Source organism: Agelaius tricolor, unplaced genomic scaffold (assembly GCF_023055355.1).
Source record: "Agelaius tricolor isolate 1412-34295 unplaced genomic scaffold, bAgeTri1.0.p SCAF_153, whole genome shotgun sequence".
Taxonomy (NCBI): domain Eukaryota; kingdom Metazoa; phylum Chordata; class Aves; order Passeriformes; family Icteridae; genus Agelaius; species Agelaius tricolor.
This window is the reverse complement of record NW_027269413.1, coordinates 46,522-69,803: the sequence shown is the minus strand read 5'-3', so window position 1 is coordinate 69,803 and position 23,282 is coordinate 46,522. Positions and strand designations below refer to the sequence as shown.

The window sequence follows — 23,282 nt, the reverse complement described above, 5'->3', positions numbered from 1 at the left end:
GCGGTTTTCCCACCAATCAGATCGCGTCTTCCCCTCGCCGCCATCACAAGAAGGGCGCCAGCACCGCCAGGCCTTGCCAGGTTTTTATTGTCCCCAAATTGTCCCCAAATTGTCCCCAAATCGTCCCCGCGGGTTTTTCCGCCGTTCCTCCTCAGCAGAGCTTCACGCAGCCGCCGTGTCCGGTGCAAGCTGCGGGGAGGGGACAGAGTGAGCGGCCCTGAGGTGGCACAGGTGACACTGAGGGGGTGGCACAGGTGACACCGGGGCTGGCACAGGTGACACAGGTGACAAACCCTGCACGCTGCTCCAGAAGCTGTGGCGGGTGGCGCTGCCGGTGACGCGGCCGGGCTCGGCAGGGTTGCGGCGGGTGCTGGTGACGGTCAGGGAGCGGCCGTGCTCGGGGACGGCCGTGACCTCGACATCGATGATGTGACAGTCGGGGACACTGAGGGGACATTGGGGACACTGAGGGTGACAGTAAGGGGACAGGGAGGGGACACTGGGGTGGCACTGGAGGGACAATGAGGGGGTGCTGAGGGGACAGGGGTGACACAGGAGGTGCCACATGAGGTGACACACACAGCACAGAGGCGCCACAGGTGACACAGGAGGTGACACACAGGTGCCACACAGGTGACACAGGAGGTGACACAGGTGTCACCCACCTGGGGTCAGCCACCAGGCAGGCGGTGACGCCGTCGAAGCCCAGGCGCGGCGCTGCCACCGCGGCGGCTGCCATGGTGTTGACGTTGTTGGGGACAAGGGGACAGAGTGGCCTCAGGGGACCCTCGTACAGCACTGTCCTTGTCCCCGAGGCCACCGCGGCCGCCACCCGCGGGGACAGCCAGCCCTGGGGACGGAAACTGCCCGGGGCCTTCGTCATTGTCACCTTCAGGGCCTGCAGGGACACAGGGACATTGTCATTGTCATTGTCATTGTCACCTCTGGGGGCACAGGGACATTGTCATTGTCACTGTCATTGTCACCTTCAGGACCTGGGGACAGCCAGGGAACACGACCAGGGGATAGCATCAGGGGACCTGAAGTGTCCCCAATGTCCCCATCACTGTCACCTGCAGTGTCCCCGCGCTGTCCATCCTGGCGATGTCCCCAGTGTCCCCATTGTCCCCATTGTCCCCAATGTCCCAATGTCCCCAATACCCCCATTAACCCCATTAACCCCATTGTCCCCAAAGTCCCCATTACTCCCATTCCCTCCATTATCCCCAATGTCCCCAGTGTCACCTGCAGTGTCCCCGCGCTGTCCATCCTGGCGATGTCCCCATTCCCCCCATTGTCCCCAATGTCCCCAATGTCCCCATCAGTGTCACCTGCAGTGTCCCCGCGCTGTCCATCCTGGCGATGTCCTCGCAGCCCCACAGCGCCCCCCGGGGGACGTACAGGGTGTGGCCCCCGCGCGCCGCCGCCGCCCGCAGCCGCCCCTCGGTGTCAGCGTCCGCCAGCGCCGTGGGGGACCCCAGCTGGGGACATTGGGGACATTGGGGACATTGGGGACAATGAGGACTTTGGGACATTGGGGGAAATGGGGACATTGGGGACATTGGGGAGAATGGGGACAATGAGGACAATGGGGGGAATGGGGACATTGGGGGCAATGGGGGGAATGGGGACATTGGGGACAATGGGGATAATGGGGACTTTGGGACATTGGGGACAATGGGGGGAATGGGGACATTGGGATCAGTGGGACATTGGGGACAATGGGGGGAATGGGGACATTGGGATCAGTGGGGGATTGGGGACATTGGGGGGATTGGGGACAATGGGGACAATGGGGGGAATGGGGATCAATGGAGGTAATGGGGACATTATGGGGATTGGGATCAGTGGGGACGTTGGGGACATTGAGGTCAGTGGGGACATTGGGGACAATGGGGGGAATTGGGGGCAGTGGGGGGATTGGGGACATTGGGGACATTGTGGGGACATTGGGGGTATTGGAGATATTGGGGGCCTTGGGGACAGGGGGGACGTTGGGGTCAATGGGGACATTGAGGACATGGGAGGGGTTGGGGATATCGGGGACATCGTGGGGACTGGGGACATTGGGGACATTTGGGTCAGTGGGGACAATGGGGACATCAAGAGCAATGGGCGGAATGGGGACATTGGGGACATTGGGGACATTGGGGGGGTTTGGGGACATTGGGGACATTGGTGGGGATTCGGGGACATCAGGGACATTAGGGAGGGGTTTGGGGACATTGGGGTCATGTCCACAGTGTCCCCACGGTGTCACCATGAGGTCGGCGTGTCCCAGGATGTCCTCGCCGTGCTCCTGTGTCACACACGGGTGTGCCACCTCCACCACCAGGTCCACCCCCCTGGGGACATCAGCGGGGACATTGGGGACATTGGAGGGGTTGGGGACATTTGGGGGATTTGGGGACATTGGGGACAATGGGGACATTGTGGGGGTTGGGGACATTGTGGGGGTTTGGGGACATTTGGGACATTAAGGGGACATTGGGGACATTGGGGCCGTTGAGGACAATGGGGACATTTGAGGGGATTGGGGACATTGGGGACATTTAGGGACATTGGGTATTTTGGGGCTGTTTTGGGACATTTTGGGGTGAATCCGGGCGGTTTTGGGATATTTCAATTCAGGATATTTTGGGGTGAATTTGGGACATTTTTGGGGCATCTTTGGGGTGAATTCGGGACATTTTTGGGGACGTTTCTGGGGTGAATTCAGGACATTTTTGGGGACACTTCTGGGGTAAATTTGGGATATTTTGGGGATAGACTTGGGACATTTTTGGGGTGAATTTGGGACATTTTGGGGAGATTTTGGAGTGAATCTCAGTGGGTTTTGGGGGTGAATTTGGGACGATTTTGGGGACATTTTTGGGGTGAATTCGGGCCATTTCTGAGGACATTTTTGGGTCGAATTCGGGCCATTTTTGAGGACATTTTTGGGTCGAATTAGGGCCATTTTTGGGAATTTGGGCCATTTTGGGGACATTTTTGGGTCGAATTCAGGCCATTTCTGAGGACATTTTTTGGGTCGAATTCAGGCCATTTCTGAGGACATTTTTGGGTCGAATTAGGGCCATTTTTGGGTCGAATTTGGGCCATTTCTGAGGACATTTTTGGGTCGAATTCGGGCCATTTTTGAGGACATTTTTGGGTCGAATTCGGGCCATTTTGGGGACATTTTTGGGTCGAATTCAGGCCATTTCTGAGGACATTTTTGGGTCGAATTCAGGCCATTTCTGAGGACATTTTTGGGTCGAATTTGGGCCATTTCTGAGGACATTTTTGGGTCGAATTCGGGCCATTTTTGGGGACATTTTTGGGTCGAATTCGGGCCATTTTGGGGACATTTTTGGGTCGAATTCAGGCCATTTCTGAGGACATTTTTGGGGTGAATTCGGGCCATTTCTGAGGACATTTTTGGGTCGAATTCAGGCCATTTTTAGGGACATTTTGGGTCGAATTCAGGACATTTTTGGGGTGAATTCGGGCCATTTCTGGGGACATTTTTGGGTCGAATTCGGGCCATTTTTGGGTCGAATTCGGGCCATTTCTGGGGACATTTTTGGGTCGAATTCAGGCCATTTTTAGGAACATTGTGGGTCGAATTCAGGACATTTTTGGGTCGCATTCGGGCCATTTCTGAGGACATTTTTGGGTCGAATTAGGGCCATTTCTGGGGACATTTTTGGGTCGAATTAGGGCCATTTTTGGGGCCATTTTTGGGTCGAATTCGGCCCGTTTTGGGGTCCCTCACGTGCCGGGCAGGTCCCGCAGGTCGCGCAGGCGCAGAGGGGGCGGCAGCGCCTCCAGCGCCTCCCAGCGGCGAGCCCAGACAAAGGCGAGGGACAGACCCACGGCCGGGCCTCGGGACAGCAGCTGCGACACCAGGAACTGCCCTGGGGACAGCGGGGATTGTCACCGTCACCTCCCGGGGACAGCCCGGGGACAGCCCTGGGACAGCCCTGTCACCTGTTGTCACCTGCTGTCACCTCCCCCTGTGACACAGGGACAGGGACAGACCGACGGACGGAGCGCGGGACAGCAGCTGCCACACCAGGGGACAGCAGTGTCACCTCCCTGTCACCTCCCCCTGGGACACCAGGAATGGCCCTGGGGACATCGGGGACATCAGGGACAGCTCTGTCACCTCCCTGTCACCTCCCCCTGGGACGGCAGGGACTGCCCACAAGGGACAGCCCTGTCACCCCCCCCCCTGTCACCTCCCCCTGTGACACCAGGAACGGCCTTGGGGACATTGGGGACAGCTCTGTCACCTCCCCCCTGTCACCTCCCAGTGTCCCCTCCCAGTCTGTCCCAGTTTATCCCAGTTTATCCCACAATGTCCCCTCAGTGTCCCCAGGGTCACTTCCCAGTCCCTCCCAGTGTCCCCTCTCAATGTCCCCAGTGTCCCCTCCCAGTGTCCCCAGTGTCCCCTCCCAGTCTGTCCCAGTCTGTCCCAGTTTGTCCCAGTCCCTCCCAGTGTCCCCAAATATCCCCAGTGTCCCCTCCCAGTTTGTCCCAGTTTGTCCCAGTCCCTCCCAGTGTCTCCCCAGTGTCCCCTCTCAATGTCCTCAATGTCCCCTCCCAGTCTGTCCCAGTTTGTCCCAGTCTGTCCCCACAATGTCCCCTCAGTGTTCCCAGTGTCCCCTTCCAGTCCCTCCCAGTCCATCCCAGTTCCCTCCCAGTGTCCCCTCAGTGTCCCCTCCCAGTTTATCCCAGTCCCTCCCAGTGTCCCCTCCCAGTGTCCCCAGTGTCCCCTCCCAGTCTGTCCCAGTTTGTCCCAGTCCTTCCCAGTGTCCCAGTACTGAGCTCTCCGTATCCCAGTATAAACCAGTATACCCCAGTACAAACCAGTGTAAACCAGCACCTCCCAGTATAACCCAGTATGGACCAGTACCCCCAGTTTATCCCAGTACTGAGCCCTACGTGTCCCAGTGTAAACCAGTACAACCCAGTATAACCCAGCATAAACTAGTATATCCCAGTATATCCCAGTACATCCCAGTATAAACCAGCATATCCCAGTACAAACCAGTCCCTCCCAGTCCATCCCAGTATATCCCAGTATATCCCAGTTAATCCCAGTTTACCCCAGTACCGAGCTCTCTGTATCCCAGTTCCTCCCAGTCCATCCCAGTTCCTCCCAGTCCATCCCAGTTTATCCCAGTCCCTCCCAGTCCATCCCAGTCCATCCCAGTCCCTCCCAGTCCATCCCAGTTCCTCCCAGTCCATCCCAGTCCATCCCAGTTCCTCCCAGTCCATCTCAGTCCATCCCAGTTTATCCCAGTTTATCCCAGTCCCTCCCAGTCCATTCCCAGTTTATCCCAGTCCATCCCAGTATCCCCAATTTGGTTCCCAGTCCATCCCCATCCCAGTCCATCCCAGTCCCCCTTTAACCCCTCCCAGTTCCTCCCAGTATCCCCAGTTTGGTTCCCAGTCCCTCCCAGTTTATCCCAGTTTATCCCAGTACCGAGGTTTCCGTATCCCAGGATCCCAACGCGCCGAGTCCGCGGCTGCTCCTCCATGGCCTGGGGGCCAATTAACGCTAATTAACCCCAATTAACCCCAATTATCACAATTTAAACTCGAATGAGCTTAGTTAACTCTAATTAGCCCTAACTGACCCAAATTAATAAAATTTAACCCCTAATTAATCCCTAATTAACCCAAAATTAACACCATTTAACCCCTAATTAACCCAAATTAACTCTAATGAATGCTCATTAACCCAAGGGTAACCCTAATTAACATTAATTAACCCCTATTTAACCCTTAATTTACACAAATCAGCACGAATTAATCCCCAATTAGCACCGATTAACGCCAATTAATGCTAATTAACACTAATTAACCCTCAAATAACAATTAATCAATCCCTAACTAACATGAATTAACCCCTAATTAGCATAAATTAACCCCTAATTGACATTACTTAACCCCCAATTAACACTTAAATAGCTCTAATTAACACCAATTAACACTACTTAACCCACAATCAACGCTAATTAGCCCTCAAACCTCCTCTAATTAACCCCCAAATTCCTTTAATTAACCCAAACCACCCCTAATTACGCCTTAATTATCCCCAAAACCCCCCTAATTAACTCTCAACCCCCTTAATTAACCCATCAATTCCCCTAGTGAAGCCCCAAACCCCCCTAATTAAGCCCCAAACCCCACTAATTAACCCCAAACCGCCCTAATTAACCCGCACTCACTAATTAGTGGCCGCTCCCCTCCCCCTCCTGTGCCCTTTGCCCCCCCCCCCCCGTCCTCCCCCCTCCCCCCGCGGGGGCACTTCCGGGTGGGGGCGGGGCCTGAGGCCAAGGGGCGGGGCCTGGGGCCGTTTATGGGCGGGGCCTGCAGAGCAGTGGGGGCATGGACTGAGCCCATTTGTGGGCGTGGTTTGGATCCTTTGAGGGCGGGGCCTGGTTTGGGGGCGGGGCCAGGGCTATTTGGGGGCGGGGCTTGGAGCCAATTGGGGATGGGGGGGAACCCCAATTTTGGGCGATTCCATTTTTTGAGGGGGGGTGTGGCCTCTTTAGGACCCCAAATTTCGGTATGGGGAACCCCAAATTTTGGGAGGTTCCATTTTTCTTAGGGGGGATCGCACCTTTAGGACCTCAAATTTGAGGAGGGGGGTCCCCAGTTTTTGGGCGATTCCATTTTTTTGGGGGGGGGGTCCGCACCCTTGAAACCCCAAATTTTTGAGGGGTTCCCATTTTTCAGGGGTTCCATTTTGGGAGATGCCAAATTCTTGGAGGGGGTCGCACTAATGGGACTCCCAAATTTTGGGGTGGACCCCCAATTTTTTTGGGGGGGGGGGGGGTCGCGCTCTTTGGACCCTGAATTTGAAGGGTTCCCTTTTTTGGGGTGAGGGGTCCCCAATTTGTGGGGGATCGCGCCCTTGGGACCCCAAATTTTGGGGCTGGGGGGTCCCTAATTTTTGGGAGCGGTGTGGGTCGCACCCCAGGGTCCCTTTTTTGGGGAGAGGTCCCCAAATTTTGGGTGGGGGGGGTCTCATTTTTGGGGTCTACCCCTCCCCATTCCCATTTTCCCGGAGGGGGTCGCGATTCCCGCTCTCCTCGCTGTTCCCGTTGCTGTAGAAACCGCGCTGTTCCCGTTTCCATGGCAACCGCCGTTCTCTAATATTTGCCCCTCCCTCCTCTGTTCCCGTTACCATGGAAACTCCCGCGCTGATCCCACGAACGCGCCGCCTCCCCCCGCGCCGCCGTCGTCATGGCAACCGCGCTGTGTCTTCCTCCCCTCCCCCCGCGCTGTTCCCATGGCAATCGCGTTGTTCCCATGGCAACGGGAACAGCGGGGAGGGCGTACACCCCCCCCCCCGGGACCTGGGGGGTTTGGGGCATTTTTGGGGCGATTTTGGGGCATTTTTGAGGGGTTTTTAGGGGATTTTGGGGCTATTTGGTTTTTTTTTGGGGGGGTGGTGGTTTTGGGGTATTTTGGGCTGATTTTTGGGGTATTTTTGGTTGGGTTTTGGGGTATTTTTTCGATTGTTTGGGGGTTTTGGGGGGGTTTTGGGGTATTTTGGGGATTTTTGGGTGATTTGGGGATTTTTTTTTGTAATTCTGGGGTATTTGGGGGTATTTTGAGGTTTTCAGGTGTTTTTAGGATGTTTTGGGCGCTTTTATTGAGTTTTTGGGGTATTTTTAGGATATTTTTGAGCGATTTTTGGGTATTTTGAGGTTTTTTTGAGGTGGATATTGGGGAATTTTGGGTGGGTTGTGGTGGTTTTATTTTGGGGAGATTTTTGGGGTATTGTGGGGTAATTTGAGGTGGTTTTGGTGTACTTTTAATGAGGTTTTTTGGGGTAATTTTGGGATATTTTAGGTGTGGCTTTGGGGATTTTTGGGGCCTTTTGGGGTGGCTTTTTAAGGGTATTTTTCGGGTGGTTTTAGGGTATTTTTAGGGTGTTTTTGGTAAGGGTTTGGGGGGATTTTTGAGGTGCATTTTGAGGGGAATTTTGGGGTTATTTGGGGTATTTTTGGTGTAGTTTTTGGAGCAGTTTTGGGGTGTTTTTTTGTATTTTGGGGGAATTTTGGACAGATTTTTGGTGAGAGTTTTGGGGTCTTTGGGGTATTTGTGGAGGTGATTTTGGGGTGTTTTTCAAGCAGTTTTTCGATGCAATTTTGGGTGAGGTTTTGGGGTATTTTGGGATGGTTTTAGGGTATTTTTGAGGCGTTTGGGGGTATTTTTAGAAGTGGGTTTGACGTATTTTTGAAGCAGTTTTTTGATGTCATTTTGGGTGAGGTTTGGGGTGTTTTTGGGGTAATTTTGGGGTGTTTGGGGGTGTTCTGGGGTATTTTTGGGGTGGTTTTGAGGCATTTCTGGAGTGTTCTCAATCACAGCAAGGGGTGTCCTGGTCCAGGGTCATTCACATCCCAAACCCACCAAAACCACCCCCAAACCCACCCAAAATTCACCCCAGAACCACCCCAAAATCACCCAAAAATCACCCCCAAAATCACTCCCAAAACCACCCCAAAATCACCCCAAAAATCACCCTAAAAATCACCCAAAACCCACCCCAACCTCTCTGATCCCCCCACCCCAAATCAGGCCTGGTACCACCCTAATCCTGCGTCTGAAATGTTCCAAAATCACCCAAAATCCCTAAAACCCACCCCAAACCACCCTAAACCCATCCTAAACCACCCAAAACCTCCCAAACCCATCCCAAACCACCCCAAAGCCCCTAAACCCAGCCCAAAAGCCCCTAAACCCATCCCAAACCTACCGAACCAACCCCAAATCCCCTAAACCCAACTGAAGCCACCCCAAACCCATCTTAACCCACCCTACACCTCCCAAACCAACCCCAAATCCCCTAAAACCATCCCAAAACCACCCCAAGCCCTGCTCAAACCCACTAAACCCCCCTCAAACCCACCCCAAACCCTTCCTAACCCACCCCAAACCCCTCCTAAACCTCCCAAAACCTCCCAAACCCTTCCTAACCCGGTCTAAACCCATCCTAAACCTCCCAAACCCAGCCCAAACCCACCCTAAACCCAACCTAACCCACCCTAAACCACCCCAAATGCATCCTACACCTCCCAACCCCACCCCAAACCCATCCTAAATCTCCCAAAACCTCCCAAACCTTTCTTAACCCAGCCCAAACCCATCCTAACCCAGTCTAAACCCATCCTAACCCACCCCAAACCCCCTCCCAAACCCACCCCGAAACCCCTAAACCCACCCTAAATCCCTTCAAACCCACCCCAAGCCCACCCAAACCCACCCCAAAACCCCTTTAAACCCATCCTAAACCTCCCAAACCCATCCTGAGCCGTTCATAACCACCCTAAACCAAGCCCAAACCCAACCTAAACCTTCCAAAAACCCATCCTAACCCACCCCAAACCCTCTAAACCCACCCCAAAACCCCTCAAACCCACCCCAAGCCCACCCTAAACCCAGCCCAAATCCCTTCAAACCCACCCCAAACCCATCCTAAATCTCCCTAAACCCATCCTAACCCGGTCTAAACCCATCCTAACCCACCCCAAGCCCCCTCCCAAATCCACCCCAAACCCCCTCCCAAATCCACCCCAAAACCCCCTAAACCCACCCCAAAAACCACCCTAAACCCATCCTAAATCCCTTCAAACCCACCCCAACCCACCCCAAAACCCCTCAAACCCACCCCAAAACCCCTTTAAACCCATCCTAAACCTCCCAAACCCATCCTGAGCCGTTCATAACCACCCTAAACCAAGCCCAAACCCAACCTAAACCTTCCAAAACCCATCCTAACCCACCCCAAACCCCTTCCCAAGCCCCCTCCCAAACCCACCCCAAACCCACCCCATACCCACCCCAAAACCCCCTAAACCCACCCCAAAACCTACCCTAAACCCATCCTAAATCCCCCTAAACCCACCCCAAATCCCTTCAAACCCACCCTAAACCCATCCTAACCCACCCCAAAACCCCCTAAACCCACCCTAAACCCACCCCAAATCCCTTCAAACCCAGCCCAAACCCACCCAAACCCACCCCAAACCCCCCCGAAACCCCTCAAACCCACCCCAAGCCCACCCTAAACCTCCCAAAACCTCCCAAAACCCCTCCCAAACCCACCCGAAACCCCCCTAAACCCCTCAAACCCACCCCAAACCCACCCCAAACCCACCTCAAACCCACCCCAAAACCCACCCCAAATCCCTTCAAACCCACCCCAAACCCATCCCAAACCCACCCCAAAACCCCTCAAACCCACCCTAAATCCACCCCAAAACCCCCTAAACCCACCCCAAACCCCACCCTAAACCCATCCTAAATCCCTTCAAACCCACCCCAAGCCCACCCAAACCCACCCCAAATCCCCTCAAACCCCCTCAAACCCACCCTAAACCCATCCCAAACCCCTTCCCAAACCCCCTCCCAAACCCACCCCAAAACCCCTCAAACCCACCCTAAAACCCCTCAAACCCCCTCAAACCCATCCCAAAACCCCCTAAACCCACCCCAAATCCCTTCAAACCCACCCCAAACCCACCCTAACCCACCCCAAACCCCCTTCAAACCCACCCTAAACCCACCCCAAAACCCCTCAAACCCACCCTAAACCCACCCCAAAACCCCCTAAACCCACCCCAAAACCCACCCTAACCCATCCTAAATCCCTTCAAACCCACCCCAAGCCCACCCAAACCCACCCCAAAACCCCTCAAACCCATCCCAAACCCACCCCAAAACCCCTCAAACCCCCTCAAACCCATCCCAAAACCCCCTAAACCCACCCCAAATCCCTTCAAACCCACCCCAGGCCCAGCCTAAGCCCTAAGCCCGGCCCAGGCCCGGCTTTAGCCCCTCCCTCCCTCCCGGTGCCCGGCGCCGTTGGAAACACGCGCGGGGTTTTTATTAAAGTAGGAAATTTTCGCTTCTTTTCGGCCGCGGCGAATTAAAAAATTCCCCCCCAGGCCCCTCCCCCACCCCGGCCCCACCCCCACCCCGACCCCTCCCCTCTTCCCCCCCCCCCTTTTCCTTTTTCACTTCCGGTCCCCCTCCCCCACCCCCATTTATTTTGGGGTGCCCCCCCCCCGTTTTTTTGGGGGTGAAATTTGGGGGTTTCGGGGGCCAATTTTGGGATTTTTGGGGCCAATTTTGGGATTTTTGGGGCCAATTTTTGGAGGCTTTGGGGTCCAAATTTGGGGCTGGGGGCGTTTTTCGAATTGGGGGGGGGGGAGGGGATTTGGGGGGTCCCCACCCCCCCAATTTTTTTTTTTTGGGGGGGGTTTCCCTCATTTTAGGGGTGTCCCCCCCATTTTTCCTCCATTTTGGGCGCATCCAAACCTTAATTTTAGGGGGGGGGTCCCAAACCCCCAATTTTTGGGGGGGGGTCCCATCTTATTTTTAGGGGGGGGGTCCCCACATCCCCCCCCCTATTTTTGGGGGGGTTTCAACACCGAGTCCGCAGAGGGGGGGGGGGTCCCGAACCCCAAATTTTTGGGGGGGGCGGGGTCAGCTCCAAGTCCGTGGTTTTTGGGGGGGGGGTCGCACCTCCCCCCCCCCCCATTTTTGGGGGGCTCCTCTTCAGTTCCGCAGGTGGGGGGGGGTCTCGCACCCCAAATGTTTTTTTTGGGGGGGGGTTCCAGCTCCAGGTCCGTGGTTTTGGGGGGTCCAACCCCCATTTTTGGGGGGTTCCCCCCCCCCCCATTTTTAGGGGTCTTCATCTCCAAGTCCAAAGTTCGAGATTTGGGATTTTGGGGGGGGGGGGGTCCCCCATATTTTTTGGGGGGGGTCTCTACCCCATTTTTGGGGTTTTCCATCTCATCCAACACCGATTTAGGGTGGGGGGGTCCCCAAGTTTTTTGGGGTTTTCCTTCACTTCCGCAGGTCCGGGGGGGGTCCCTTAAATATTTGGGGGTTCCTCTAAATTTTTGGGGGGGTTCCACCACATTTTTAAGGGTTCCTCCATAATTTTGGGGGGTTTTTCCCATTTTTGGGGGGTTTTTCCCCCCATTTTTTCAGGGTTTCCTTCACAATTTTGGGGGTTTTTTCCCCCATTTTTTCAGGGTTTCCTTCACATTTTTGGGAGTTTTTTTCCCCCATTTTTTTAGGGTTTCCTTCACATTTTGGGGGATTTTTCTCCACATTTTTTGGGGGTTTCACCAAAATTTTGGGGGATTTTTCTCCACATTTTTTGGCCTTTCCATCACAATTTTTGGGGGATTCTTCTCCGCAACTTTGGGGTTTCCCTCACAATTTTTGGGGATTTTTCTCCCATTTTTTTTGTGTTTTACCCCCACATTTTTCAGGATCTTCCCCCCAATTTTTGGGGGTTTTCTCCCAATTTTTTAGGAGTTTCTTCCACATTTTCTGGAGATTTTTCCTTGATCATTTTTAGGATTTTCCTCCCCATTTTTTAGGAGTTTCTCCCATATTTTTACGAGTTTCTCCCACCAATTTTTTTAGTTTTTTCCCCACATTTTCTGAGGATTTTCCTCCTCATTTTTTAGGATCTTCCCCCCATTTTTTCCCAGTCTCCCCCCTCCTTTTTTTTTTTAAGAATTTCCCCCATTTTTAGGAGTCTCCCCCACATTTTTGGGGGATTTTTCTCCCCCTTTTTAGGAGTCTCCCCCAAATTTTTTCACCTTTTTTTTCCCCACATCTTTTCAAGTCTCCCCCACTTTTTTCCGCCATCTCCCCCAATTTTTTTTTTTGAGTTTCCCCTCACATTTTTTGGGTTTTTTTCCCACATTTTTAGGGGTTTTTTCCCCCTCCTTTCCAGGAGTTTTCCCCACAATTTTTAGGAATTTCCCCCAGATTTTTGAGGGATTTCCCCCCATTTTCTCACCACCTCCCCCACATTTTTTGGGACATTTCCCCCCACTTTTTAAAAAAGAATTTTCCAGAAGTCTCTCCCCAATTCCTCCAGAGTCTCTCCCCCATTTTTTAGGGGTTTCCCCCCACATTTTTGGGGTTTTTTTCCCCCTTTTATCCACACATTTTTTTAGGACTTCCCACCCCATTTTTGGCGATTTTCCCCCACATTTTTTAGGAGTCTCCCCCAATTTTTTTTGTCAGAGTCTCCCCCAATTTTTCGGAGTTTCCCCCACATTTTTTCCGCTGTCTCCCCCTCACTTTTTTGGGGGTTTCCCCCCACATTTTTGGGGTTTCCCCCTTCCTTTCCAGCAGTTTTTCAGCACATTTTTTAGGATTTCCCCCACCCCGCTTTTTTGGGGTTTTTTTCCCCTTTTTTCCCACACATTTTTAGGAGTTTTCCCCCCAATATTTTTGGGTTTTTTCCCCTTTTTCCCACACATTTTTAGGAGTTTCCCCCAATATTTTTGGGGTTTCCCCCCCTCCTTCCCGCCACTTTTTCCACACATTTTTTAAGACTTTCCCCCACATTTTTGGGGTTCTTTCCCCCCATTTCCTCACCACCTCCCCCATTCCTCCACCTCCATCCCCCCAAAGTCTCCCCCACTTTTTTTTTTCATTTTTTTTCCCCTTTTCTCCCCCCAAAATTTTTTGTTTGTTTTTTTTTCCCCGGCTGGATTTTTTTTCGGGGGGGGGGGGGGGAGTTTGGGGGTAGGTCAAGGGTTGCTTGCGGGGGGGGGGGGGGGTGGGTGGGGTTCATTCCAAACCCCTCCCCCAAAAAATCTCAGATCTGCGTCTCCTGCACGTTCTCCTTGGAGGGGCTCTTGAAGAGCAGCGGCTCGTGCACCGAGTTGAGCAGCGGCGTCTTCCCGCAGCCCAGCGCCGCCGCCGGGCCCCCGTAGTGGGCGGCCAACGCCGCGTACCTGTCCAGGTGCTCCCTCTCCAACGCCGGCAACGCCAGCCGGTTGTCCCCACCCGTCCCGGCGCCGCCGCCGCCGGGGCCGCCGCCGCCTCCGCCGCCGCCGGCGGGACCTCCGGCCAGCTCGTCCTCGACGTTGACGATCTCCACGGCGCGCGCGGGGCCGCCGCGGTGCTTGTGGCGCTGGTGCTGCTTGCGGAGCTTGTAGAAGGCCACCAGCATGACGGCGGCCATGAAGGTGATGGCCACGAAGCAACCGATGATGATCTTGGTGGTCTTCAAGACGTCGTCCAAATCTTGGAGACCTCCCCCCGGCCGCCGCGCCGGCCGCCGCCGCCGTGATGGGCACGGTGAAGGGTTTGCCGGTGGCGCGCGTGGCCGGGGCGGCCGTGGAGGCGCCGGCCGGTTCCCAACCGGCCGCCGTGGGCGCCGCGGGGGTTTGGGGGGCTTGGTCGTCGCCGCCGGCTCCCTCGGTGGTCTCCACGGTGACCGTGGTGAAGTAGGTGTAACCGGTGGCCGCCGCGGCGGCCGCGGCGGCCGCGGCGGCGTCGGCGGCCGAGACGTTGAGCGTGGCGGTGGCCGTGGTGTTGCCGGCGGCGTTGGTGACCATGCAGGTGTACTGGCCGGTGTCCTGCACGGTGACGTTGGTGAAGTTGAGCGTCCCGTCGTGCAGCACCGAGATCCGCACGCGGTACGAGCCGTGCGTCATCAGCGTCCCGTTGGGCGTCAGCCAGTTGACCGAGGTCATGGCCGTGCCCGTGCGGCACTTGAGCTCGGCCGCCATGCCCTCGGTGACGTTGAGGTCGGCCGGCGGCTCCACGATGACCGGCGCGTAGCAGGTGAAGTGGCCGGGGCTCCAGCTCGCCCAGGTAGCGGCCGCGCAGCGCCGGCGGCGCGTGGCAGCGGGCGCAGCAGCTGGTGTTGCTGGGCACGGTCTCGCGCAGCCACCAGCTGAGCCACAGCACGTCGCAGTCGCAGCGCCAGGGGTTGTGGTGCAGGTGCACGCGCTCCAGCCGGTGCAGCGGCGCGAAGAGGTCGTGGGGCAGCGAGGCCAGGTCGTTGTGAGCCAGGTTCAACTCCTCCAGGGCCTTCAGGTCGTCGAAGGCGTTGCGCTCCACCGCCGCCACCCGCGCGTGCATCAGCCACAGCTTCCTCAGGCTGCCCAAGCCTTGGAAGGAGCCCGGCCTCACCCGGCCAAGGCGATTCCCCGACAGCTCCAGCTCCTCCAGCCTCACCAGCGCCGTCAGGTTGGGGATCTCCTTGAGGTTGCACATGCCTGTAGGGGGGGGACAGGATGGGTAAATGAAGGTGGTACAGGATGGAATCTCATCCCCTAAAGATAATCCTTGCACCAGAATGATAACGGAACTCTTGATAAATATGGTAACCAATGGTGACCCCCGACGTGATTCGGAGAAAAAGGATTCGGGACCAAACTCTATTGACCCGTGATTTGGGATGACCTGTGGATTTGGACTAAATTATTTTACCCTGTGGATTTGGGACGACCCCGTGGATTTGGGATGAAACTATTTTGCCCCATGGATTCGGGGAAACCAGTCTTGACCACATAACCCCGTGGATTTGGGGAAACTGGATTCGAGTACCAAAATATTGGCAAAACATCTCAACCACAGCTACCGGCGTTTGTTAAAATCAGTGTAAAAGACCTCAAAGATCAGGGCTTTGGAAACTGGGGCAGCTCTGGCCACACGAAATCCTTGCACTATCATGAGAACAGAACTCTTGATATAGAAGACAATGAATGGTGACCCCGACGTGATTCGGGAGAAAAAGGATTTGGAACTAAATTCAATTGCCCCGTGGATTTGGGACTAAACTATTTTACCCCATGGATTTGAGGAAATCAGATTTGACCATATAACCCCATGGATTCGGGATGACCCATGGATTTGGGACTAAACTATTTTACCCCATGGATTTGGGGAAACAGGATTTGAGTACCAAACTATTGGCAAAACATCTCAATCGCAGCTATCGGCGTTTGTTAAATATGAGTATACAAGACCTCAAAGATCAGGGCTTTGTAAACTGGGGAAAGCTCTGGCCACACGAAATCCTTGCACTATCATAACAGAATTCTTGATACAGAAGAGAACGAATGGTGACCCCAACGCGATTTGGGAGAAAAAGGATTCGGGACTAAACTCTATTGACCCGTGGATTCGGGACTAAAACTATTTTACCCCGTGAATTCGAGGAAATCAGATTTGACCATATAACCCCGTGGATTTGGGAAACAGGATTTGAGTACCAAACTATTGGCAAAACATCTCAACCACAGCTATCGGTGTTTGTTAAAATCAGTGTAAAAGACCTCAAAGATCAGGGCTTTGGAAACTGGGGCAGCTCTGGCCACACAAAATCCTTGCACTATCATGAGAACAGAACTCTTGATATAGAAGACAATGAATGGTGACCCCGACGTGATTCGGGAGAAAAAGGATTCAGGACTAAACTCAATTGCCCCGTGGATTTGGGATGACCCATGGATTTGGGACTAAACTCGATTGACCCGTGGATTTGGGACTGAACTATTTTACCCCGTGAATTCGAGGAAATCAGATTTGACCATATAACCCCATGGATTCGGGGAAACCGGATTTGAGTACCAAACTACTGGCAAAACATCTCAATCACAGCTACCGGCGTTTGTTAAAATCAGTGTAAAAGACCTCAAAGATCAGGGCTTTGTAAACTGGGAAAAGCTCTGGCCACACAAAATCCTTGCACTATCACACTAACAGAACTCTCGACACAGAAGACAACACGTGCCCAGGTTGAGGTAGCGCAGGTTGACCAAGCCCTCGAAGGCGGCCTCGGAGATGTACTCGAGGCGCTTGAGCTCGCCCAGGTCGAGGCGGCGCAGCGAGGGCACCGCGGTTGAAGGCGTAGCTGGGGATGCTCTCGATGGGGTTGTTCCTCAGCCAGAGCTCGCGGAGCTTGGACAGGTACTCGAAGGCCTGCGTGGGCACCGTGGTCAGGCGGTTGTCGAAGAGCTCCAGCGTGTTGAGGTTGGGCAGCCCGTTGAAGGCGCCCACCTCCACCTTGCGCACCAGGTTGCGGCTGAGCTGGAGGATCTCCAGGTGGCGAAGGTGCTTGAAGGTGTCGGTGCGGATCACCTGAGGAGGGGGGCAGGTAATTAGTTGGGTTGGTAATTGGGTTGGTTGGTTTGGTAATTTTAATTGAGGAGAACCAAATGTTGGTTGGGTTGGTAATTGTAATTAAGAGGAACCACCAAATGTTGGTTGGTTTGGTAATTGTAATTAAGGAGAACCAAAGGTTGGTTGGATTTGTAATTACAATTAAGAAGAACGAAAGATTGGTTGGTTTGGTAATTGTAATTAAGAGGAACTACCAAAGGTTGTTGGTTTGGTAATTGTAATTAGGGAGAAGCAGCGAGGATTGGCTCGTTTCGAAATTTTAATTAAGGAGAACCAAATGTTGGTTGGGTTGGTAATTGTAATTAAGGAGAAGCAGCAAAGATTGGTTGGGTTGGTAATTGTAATTAAGGAGAACCAAATGTTGGTTGGGTTGGTAATTGTAATTAAGAGGAACCACCAAAGGCTGGTTGGTTTGGTAACTGTAATTAGGGAGAAGCAGCGAGGATTGGCTCATTTCGAAATTTTAATTAAGGAGAACCAAATGTTGGTTGGGTTGGTAATTGTAATTAAGGAGAAGCAGCAAAGATTGGTTGGGTTGGTAATTGTAATTAAGGAGAACCAAATGTTTGGTTGGTTTGGTAATTGTAATTAAGAGGAACCACCAAATGTTGGTTGATTTGGTAATTGTAATTAAGGAGAAGCACCAAAGGTTGGTTGGTTTGGTAATTGTAATTAGGGAGAAGCAGCGAGGATTGGCTCGTTTCAAAATTTTAATTAAGGAGAACTGAAGATTGGTTGGTTTGGTAATTGTAATTAAGGAGAAACACCAAAGGTTGGTTGGATTTGTAATTATAATTAAGAAGAATGAAAGATTGGTTGGTTTGGTAATTGTAATTAAGAGGAACCACCAAAGATTGGTTGGTTTGGTAATTGTAATTAGGGAGAAGCACCAAAGGTTGGTTGGATTTGTAACTATAATTAAGAAGAACGAAAAATTGGTTTGTTTCGAAATTTTAATTAAGGAGAAGCACCAAAGGTTGGTTGGATTTGTAATTATAATTAAGAAGAACGAAAGATTGGTTGGTTTGGTAATTGTAATTAAGAGGAGCCACCAAAGATTGGTTGGTTTGGTAATTGTAATTAGGGAGAAGCAGTGAGGATTGGCTCCTTTGGTAATTTTAATTAAGGAGAACCAAAGTTTGGTTCCTTTTGTAATTCATTAATTAAGGAGAAGCACCAAAGATTGGTTGCTTTGGTAATTCTAATTAAGGAGAAGTGGTTTTGCTTGTGGAGAAGTTTCCATAATGTTAATAATAAAAATAAAAATAAATTAATAGTAAATAAAAACCTTAGCATGAATTTTAATACTCTAGCATGGATTTTAATACTCTCGTACAGACTTAAGCACAGACTTAAATACTTTACCACATATTTAATACTTTAGCATGGACTTTAATTCTTTTAGCCCAGAGTTTAGCACAGCCTTTGATACTTTAGTGTGCACTTTAATGCTTTAGCACGGATTTTAATATTTTCGCGCAGACTTTAATACTTTAGTGCAGGGTTTAATACTCTAGCATGGACTTAAATATTCTAGCACGGATTTTAATACTTCAGCACAGACTTTAATACTTCAGCACAGATTTTAATACCTTAGCATGGACTTTGTTATTGCAGCACAGACTTCAGCATGGACTTTAACACTTTAGGACAGACTTTAATACCTAAGCACAGATTTTAGCACAGACTTTGATACTTTAGCGTGGACTTTGATACTTTAGCATGGACTTTGATACTTTATGACTTCAATATTTTAGCCCAGAGTTTAGCACAGACTTTATTACTCTAACACCGACTTTGGGACAGACTTTGATACTTTAATGTGGACTTTAATGCTTTAGCACGGATTTTAATATTTTTGCATGGACTTTAATACTTTAGCGCAGGCTTTAATACTCTAGCATGGACTTAAATACTCTAGCACGGATTTTAATGCTTCAGCACAGACTTTAATACCTTGGCATGGACTTTGTTATTGCAGCACGGACTTTAATACTTTAGGACTGACTTTAATACCTAAGCACAGATTTTAGCACAGACTTTGATACTTTAGCGTGGACTTTGATACTTTAGCATGGACTTTGATTCTTTATATTCTATATATATAGATTTTTATATTCTATATATTCTTTATATTCTATATATATACTTCAATATTTTAGCCCAGAGTTTAGCACAGACTTTATTACTCTAACACCCGGCTTTGGGACAGACTTTGATACTTTAATGTGGACTTTAATGCTTTAGCAGGGATTTTAATATTTTCACATGGACTTTAATACTTTAGCACAGACTTTAGCGTAGACTTTGATACTTTAGCATGAACCTTAATACTCCAGCACAGACTTTATTACTTTAGCCCAGACTTTAGTGCAGACTTTAATACCCTAGCATGGACTTTACCACTCTAGCATGGATTTTAGGACAGACTTGAACACTTCAGCACGGACTCGAATACTTGAGCAGGGACTTTAAAACTTTCACACAGACTTAAGCACGCATTTAATACTTTAGCACAGACTTTAGTATTTTAGTACAGAGTTTAGCACGGACTTGAATACTTCAGCACGGAGTTTAATACTTTAACGTGGACTTAAATACTTTAGCACAGACTTTAGCACAAGCTTTAATACTTTAGCACAGAGTTTTAATACTTTAGCACGGGCTTTAATATTTTAGTACAGAGTTTAGCACAGACTTTAATATCTTAGCATGGACTTTATTACTCTAGCATGGACTTTAGGATGGACTTGAACACTTCAGCACGGACTCAGATACTTTAGCAGGGACTTCAGTACTCTAGCGTGGACTTAGGCACAGACTTCAATACTTGAGCACGGATTTAAGACTTGAGCAGGAACTTTAATACTTTAGCACAGACTTTAGCACGGACTTTGATACTTCAGCATGGACTTTAATACTTTAGCACGGACCTTAATACTTCAGTGCGGGCTTTAATACTTTAGCACAGACTTTAGCACAGGTTTTAATACTTTAGGCCAGTTTTTAATTAATAATTTAGCACAAACTAATACTTTAGCATGGACATTAATATTTTAGCAGAGAGTTTAATTCTTCAGCATGGACTTTAATACTTTAGCACAGACTTTGATACTTTAGCATGGATTAAATACTTTAGGACAGACTTTAGCACAGACTTTGATACTTTAGCATGGAATTTAATACTTTAGCAAGAATTTAATACTTTAGGACAGACTTTAGCATGGACTTTAATACTTTGGCATGGACTTTAGGTCATACTTTAATTAATACCTACGCACAGACTTAAATACTTGAGCGCAGATTTAATACCTTAGCATGGACTTTGATACTGTAACACAGACTTTAGCACAGACTTTGATACTTTAGGACAAATTTTAATACTTTAGGAGAAATTTTAATACTTTAGCATGAACTTTAGCATGGTCTTTAATACTTTAGCATGGTCTTTAATACTTTAGCATGGTCTTTAATACTTTAGCACAGAGTTTAGCACGAACTTTAATATCTTCGCATGGACTTTAATACTCTAGCATGGACTTTAGGATGGACTTGAATGCTTCAGCATGGACTTAAACACTGACTTGAACACTTTAGCACAGGCTTTAATACTTTAGCACAGACTTTGATACTTTAGTATGGAATTTAATACTTTAGGACAGACTTTAGTATGGACTTTAATACTTTGGCACGGACTTTAGGTCAGACTTTAATTAATACCTTTGCACAGACTTAAATACTTGAGCGCAGATTTAATACCTTAGCATGGACTTTGATATTGCAACACAGACTTTAGGACTTTGATACTTTAGGACAGACTTTGATACTTTAGCATGAACTTTAGCATGGGATTTAATACTTTAGCACAGATTTAATACTTTAATTTGGACTTTAATAATTTAGCACAGAGTTTAGCACCGCATTTAATATTTTAGGACAGACCTTAGTACTTCAGCATGGTCTTTAATACTTTAGCACAGACTTTGATACTTTAGCATGGACCTTAACAGTTTAGTGTGAATTTTAATACTTTAGTATGGATTTTAATACCTTAGCACAGACTTTAGCACAAACTTTAATACTTTAGGATGGACATTTAATACTTTAGCTCAGACTTTAATACTTTAGAATGGACTTTAGCGAGGGCTTTAATACTTAGCATGGACTTGAATTAAAAATACTGAAATATATAAATATTCTTTTCCAAATACTAAAGTACAAAAGTACTAAAATATTAAAATACTAAAGTACTAAAATATTAAATTACTAAAAAGACAAGAAAATTCAAATCCTAAAATGCTAAATCACACAAATATTAAAATACTAAAAGACTAAAATGAATGTTAAAATACTAAAATATGAAAATGCTACAAAAACAGAAATACAAGAAAATTAAAATACAAAAATACAAGAAAATTAAAATACAGAAATACAAAAATATTAAGATATTAAAAATAGGAAAAATATTTAAAATACTAAATTACTCAAACACTAAAAGACGAAATAACATAAATATTAAAACATTAACATACAAAAAATACAAGAAAATTAAACCACAACAATACAAAAATATTAAAAAGAGTAAAAGCAGTAAAAATATTAAAACAATAAATCACACAAATATTAAAAGACGAAAGTACTAAATATTAAATTACACAAATATTAAATTACACAAATACTGAAATTAATACAAAAATAGTAAAATTCTAAAACACACAAATACCAAAAATACAAGAAAATTAAAACACTGAAATGCAAAGAGATTGAAATATTAAAAATAACAAAACACTAAATTACAGAAATATTAAATTACTGAAATATTAAACCACAAAAGTATTAAACTATTTCAAATAATAAAAATATTTTAAACTAATAAAAATTTAAATATGTTTTAGACACACAAAAATATTAAAATGCTAAAAATACAAAAATTTTGAAAATATTTAAAATATTAAATTAGTTTTAAAATTACAACTATCATCTAGAATTTAAAATATTTAAAAATTGAAAAATTCAAATACTAAAATAGATTTATATCAAAATAAAACATTAAAATATTGAAAATATTTCAAATAACAAAATATTTTAAAAAATCAAAACATTAGAAAATATCAAAATTTTTTCAAATACAGAAATACAAAAATAGGGGAAATATTAAAAAAATTAAAATTTTAAAATATTAAAAATATTAGAATTTTTCAAATACAAAAATATTAAAAATCGTAAGAATGTTTTAAATGCAAAAATTGTGGAAATATGAAAACATTAAGAATACTTGAAATAATTGAATATGTAAAATATTTTAAAAATTAATATATATATATAAATTATTAAAACACTAAAAATATTAGGATATTTTTGGAAATTAACCCTTTCCCTGCCATGTCCCAACAATATTCAAAATATTCAAAATATTCAAAATATTTTTAAATTAACCCTTTCTGCCCCAGTATCTCCCAAGGAATTCTCCCTAAAAACATTTTAAAAAATCAAAATATTTTTAAAAATCCCAACTATTTCCACCAGGCATTAACCCTTTCCCACCTGGATGTGGTTCTCCTGCAGGTTCAGGTAGCGCGTGTTGACCGAGATGCTCTGGGGCACCTCCAGCAGCTCACGCATTTAAATTGTTTAAATATTTAAATAAGAAATTCTAATTAATTTTTTTTAATTCGTTAGGAAAAAAAAAAAAGTTAAAAATCAAAATAGTAAAATATATTCCTATTCAAATACGAAAATAAAAACGTGAAAGTATTGAAAATGTTGAAAAGATCAAAACATTAAAAATGTCATATTAGAAGTGTTGTTTTTTTTTTAATAGAGAAATAGAGAAATATTTAAAATATGAAAAAATTAAAAAAAATTTGAAAAAGACAAAGATATTAAAAATATTAAAAAATTTTAAAATAATTAATAATAGTAGGAGCTTTTTAGACATTAACCCTTTCCCTGCCATGTCCCAAGAATATCGAAAATATTCCAAATATTCCAAATATTTTTAAAATTAACTCTTTCCCCCCCAGTTTGCCCCAGTGACCTTGATCTAAAATTCTTCAAAATATTCCAAATATTCTTAAATTAACCCTTTAGTATCTCCCAAGGAATTCTCCCTAAAAACATTTTTTTAATGAAAATATTTAAAAAAATTCCAAACATTTTCAGAGGAATTAACCCTTTCCCACCTGGATGTGGTTCTCCTGTAGCTTCAGGTAATGAATTTAACCCTTTCCCCCCCAGTTTGCCCAGTGACCTTGATCTAAAAATATTCCAAATATTCTTAAATTAACCCTTTCCCCCCCAGTAGCGCCACAAAATCTTCAAAA

At 47.9% G+C, this 23,282-nt stretch overlaps 2 protein-coding genes and 2 long non-coding RNA genes across 6 annotated transcripts in view; 1 reads left to right on the top strand and 3 right to left on the bottom strand.

The window, feature by feature from the left end:
• Positions 1-97: 97 nt before the first annotated feature.
• On the bottom strand, positions 98-6,251 carry ASPDH (aspartate dehydrogenase domain containing). 2 transcript variants are annotated; one of them, XM_071420621.1, is made up of 8 exons: positions 6,222-6,251; positions 5,474-5,531; positions 3,758-3,899; positions 2,261-2,345; positions 1,332-1,481; positions 666-898; positions 294-445; positions 98-189 (listed from the first exon to the last, which is right to left on the bottom strand). In XM_071420621.1, exons 2-8 carry the CDS (start codon positions 5,526-5,528, stop codon positions 152-154), a joined length of 855 nt encoding a protein of 284 aa, XP_071276722.1. In that variant the 5' UTR covers positions 5,529-5,531; positions 6,222-6,251; the 3' UTR covers positions 98-151. The 2 variants fall into 2 exon arrangements, with proteins under 2 accessions (XP_071276722.1, XP_071276721.1); XM_071420620.1 differs by lacking the exons at positions 98-189; positions 294-445 and having other exon boundaries at positions 756-898; positions 1,332-2,345.
• A 4,957-nt stretch (positions 6,252-11,208) lies between these two features.
• LOC139586924 (leucine-rich repeat-containing protein 4B-like) overlaps positions 11,209-23,282 on the bottom strand; it is a 13,857-nt gene continuing 1,783 nt past the window's right edge. The window contains 5 exon segments of the mRNA XM_071420611.1: positions 11,209-14,086; positions 14,088-14,621; positions 14,623-15,050; positions 16,571-16,673; positions 16,675-16,917. Of these exon segments, the coding sequence (XP_071276712.1) occupies positions 13,640-14,086; positions 14,088-14,621; positions 14,623-15,050; positions 16,571-16,673; positions 16,675-16,917 (1,755 nt within the window). The 3' untranslated portion in view covers positions 11,209-13,639.
• On the bottom strand, positions 17,007-21,775 carry LOC139586928 (uncharacterized). Its single transcript, XR_011678086.1, has 2 exons — positions 19,109-21,775; positions 17,007-19,055 (listed from the first exon to the last, which is right to left on the bottom strand). It is a non-coding gene; the product is annotated as an uncharacterized lncRNA (long non-coding RNA).
• Positions 17,207-18,109, top strand: LOC139586927 (uncharacterized). Of its 2 annotated transcripts, none has more exons than XR_011678085.1 (3): positions 17,207-17,608; positions 17,690-17,854; positions 18,017-18,109. It is a non-coding gene; the product is annotated as an uncharacterized lncRNA (long non-coding RNA). The 2 variants fall into 2 exon arrangements; XR_011678084.1 differs by lacking the exon at positions 18,017-18,109 and having other exon boundaries at positions 17,207-17,238; positions 17,281-17,608; positions 17,690-17,824.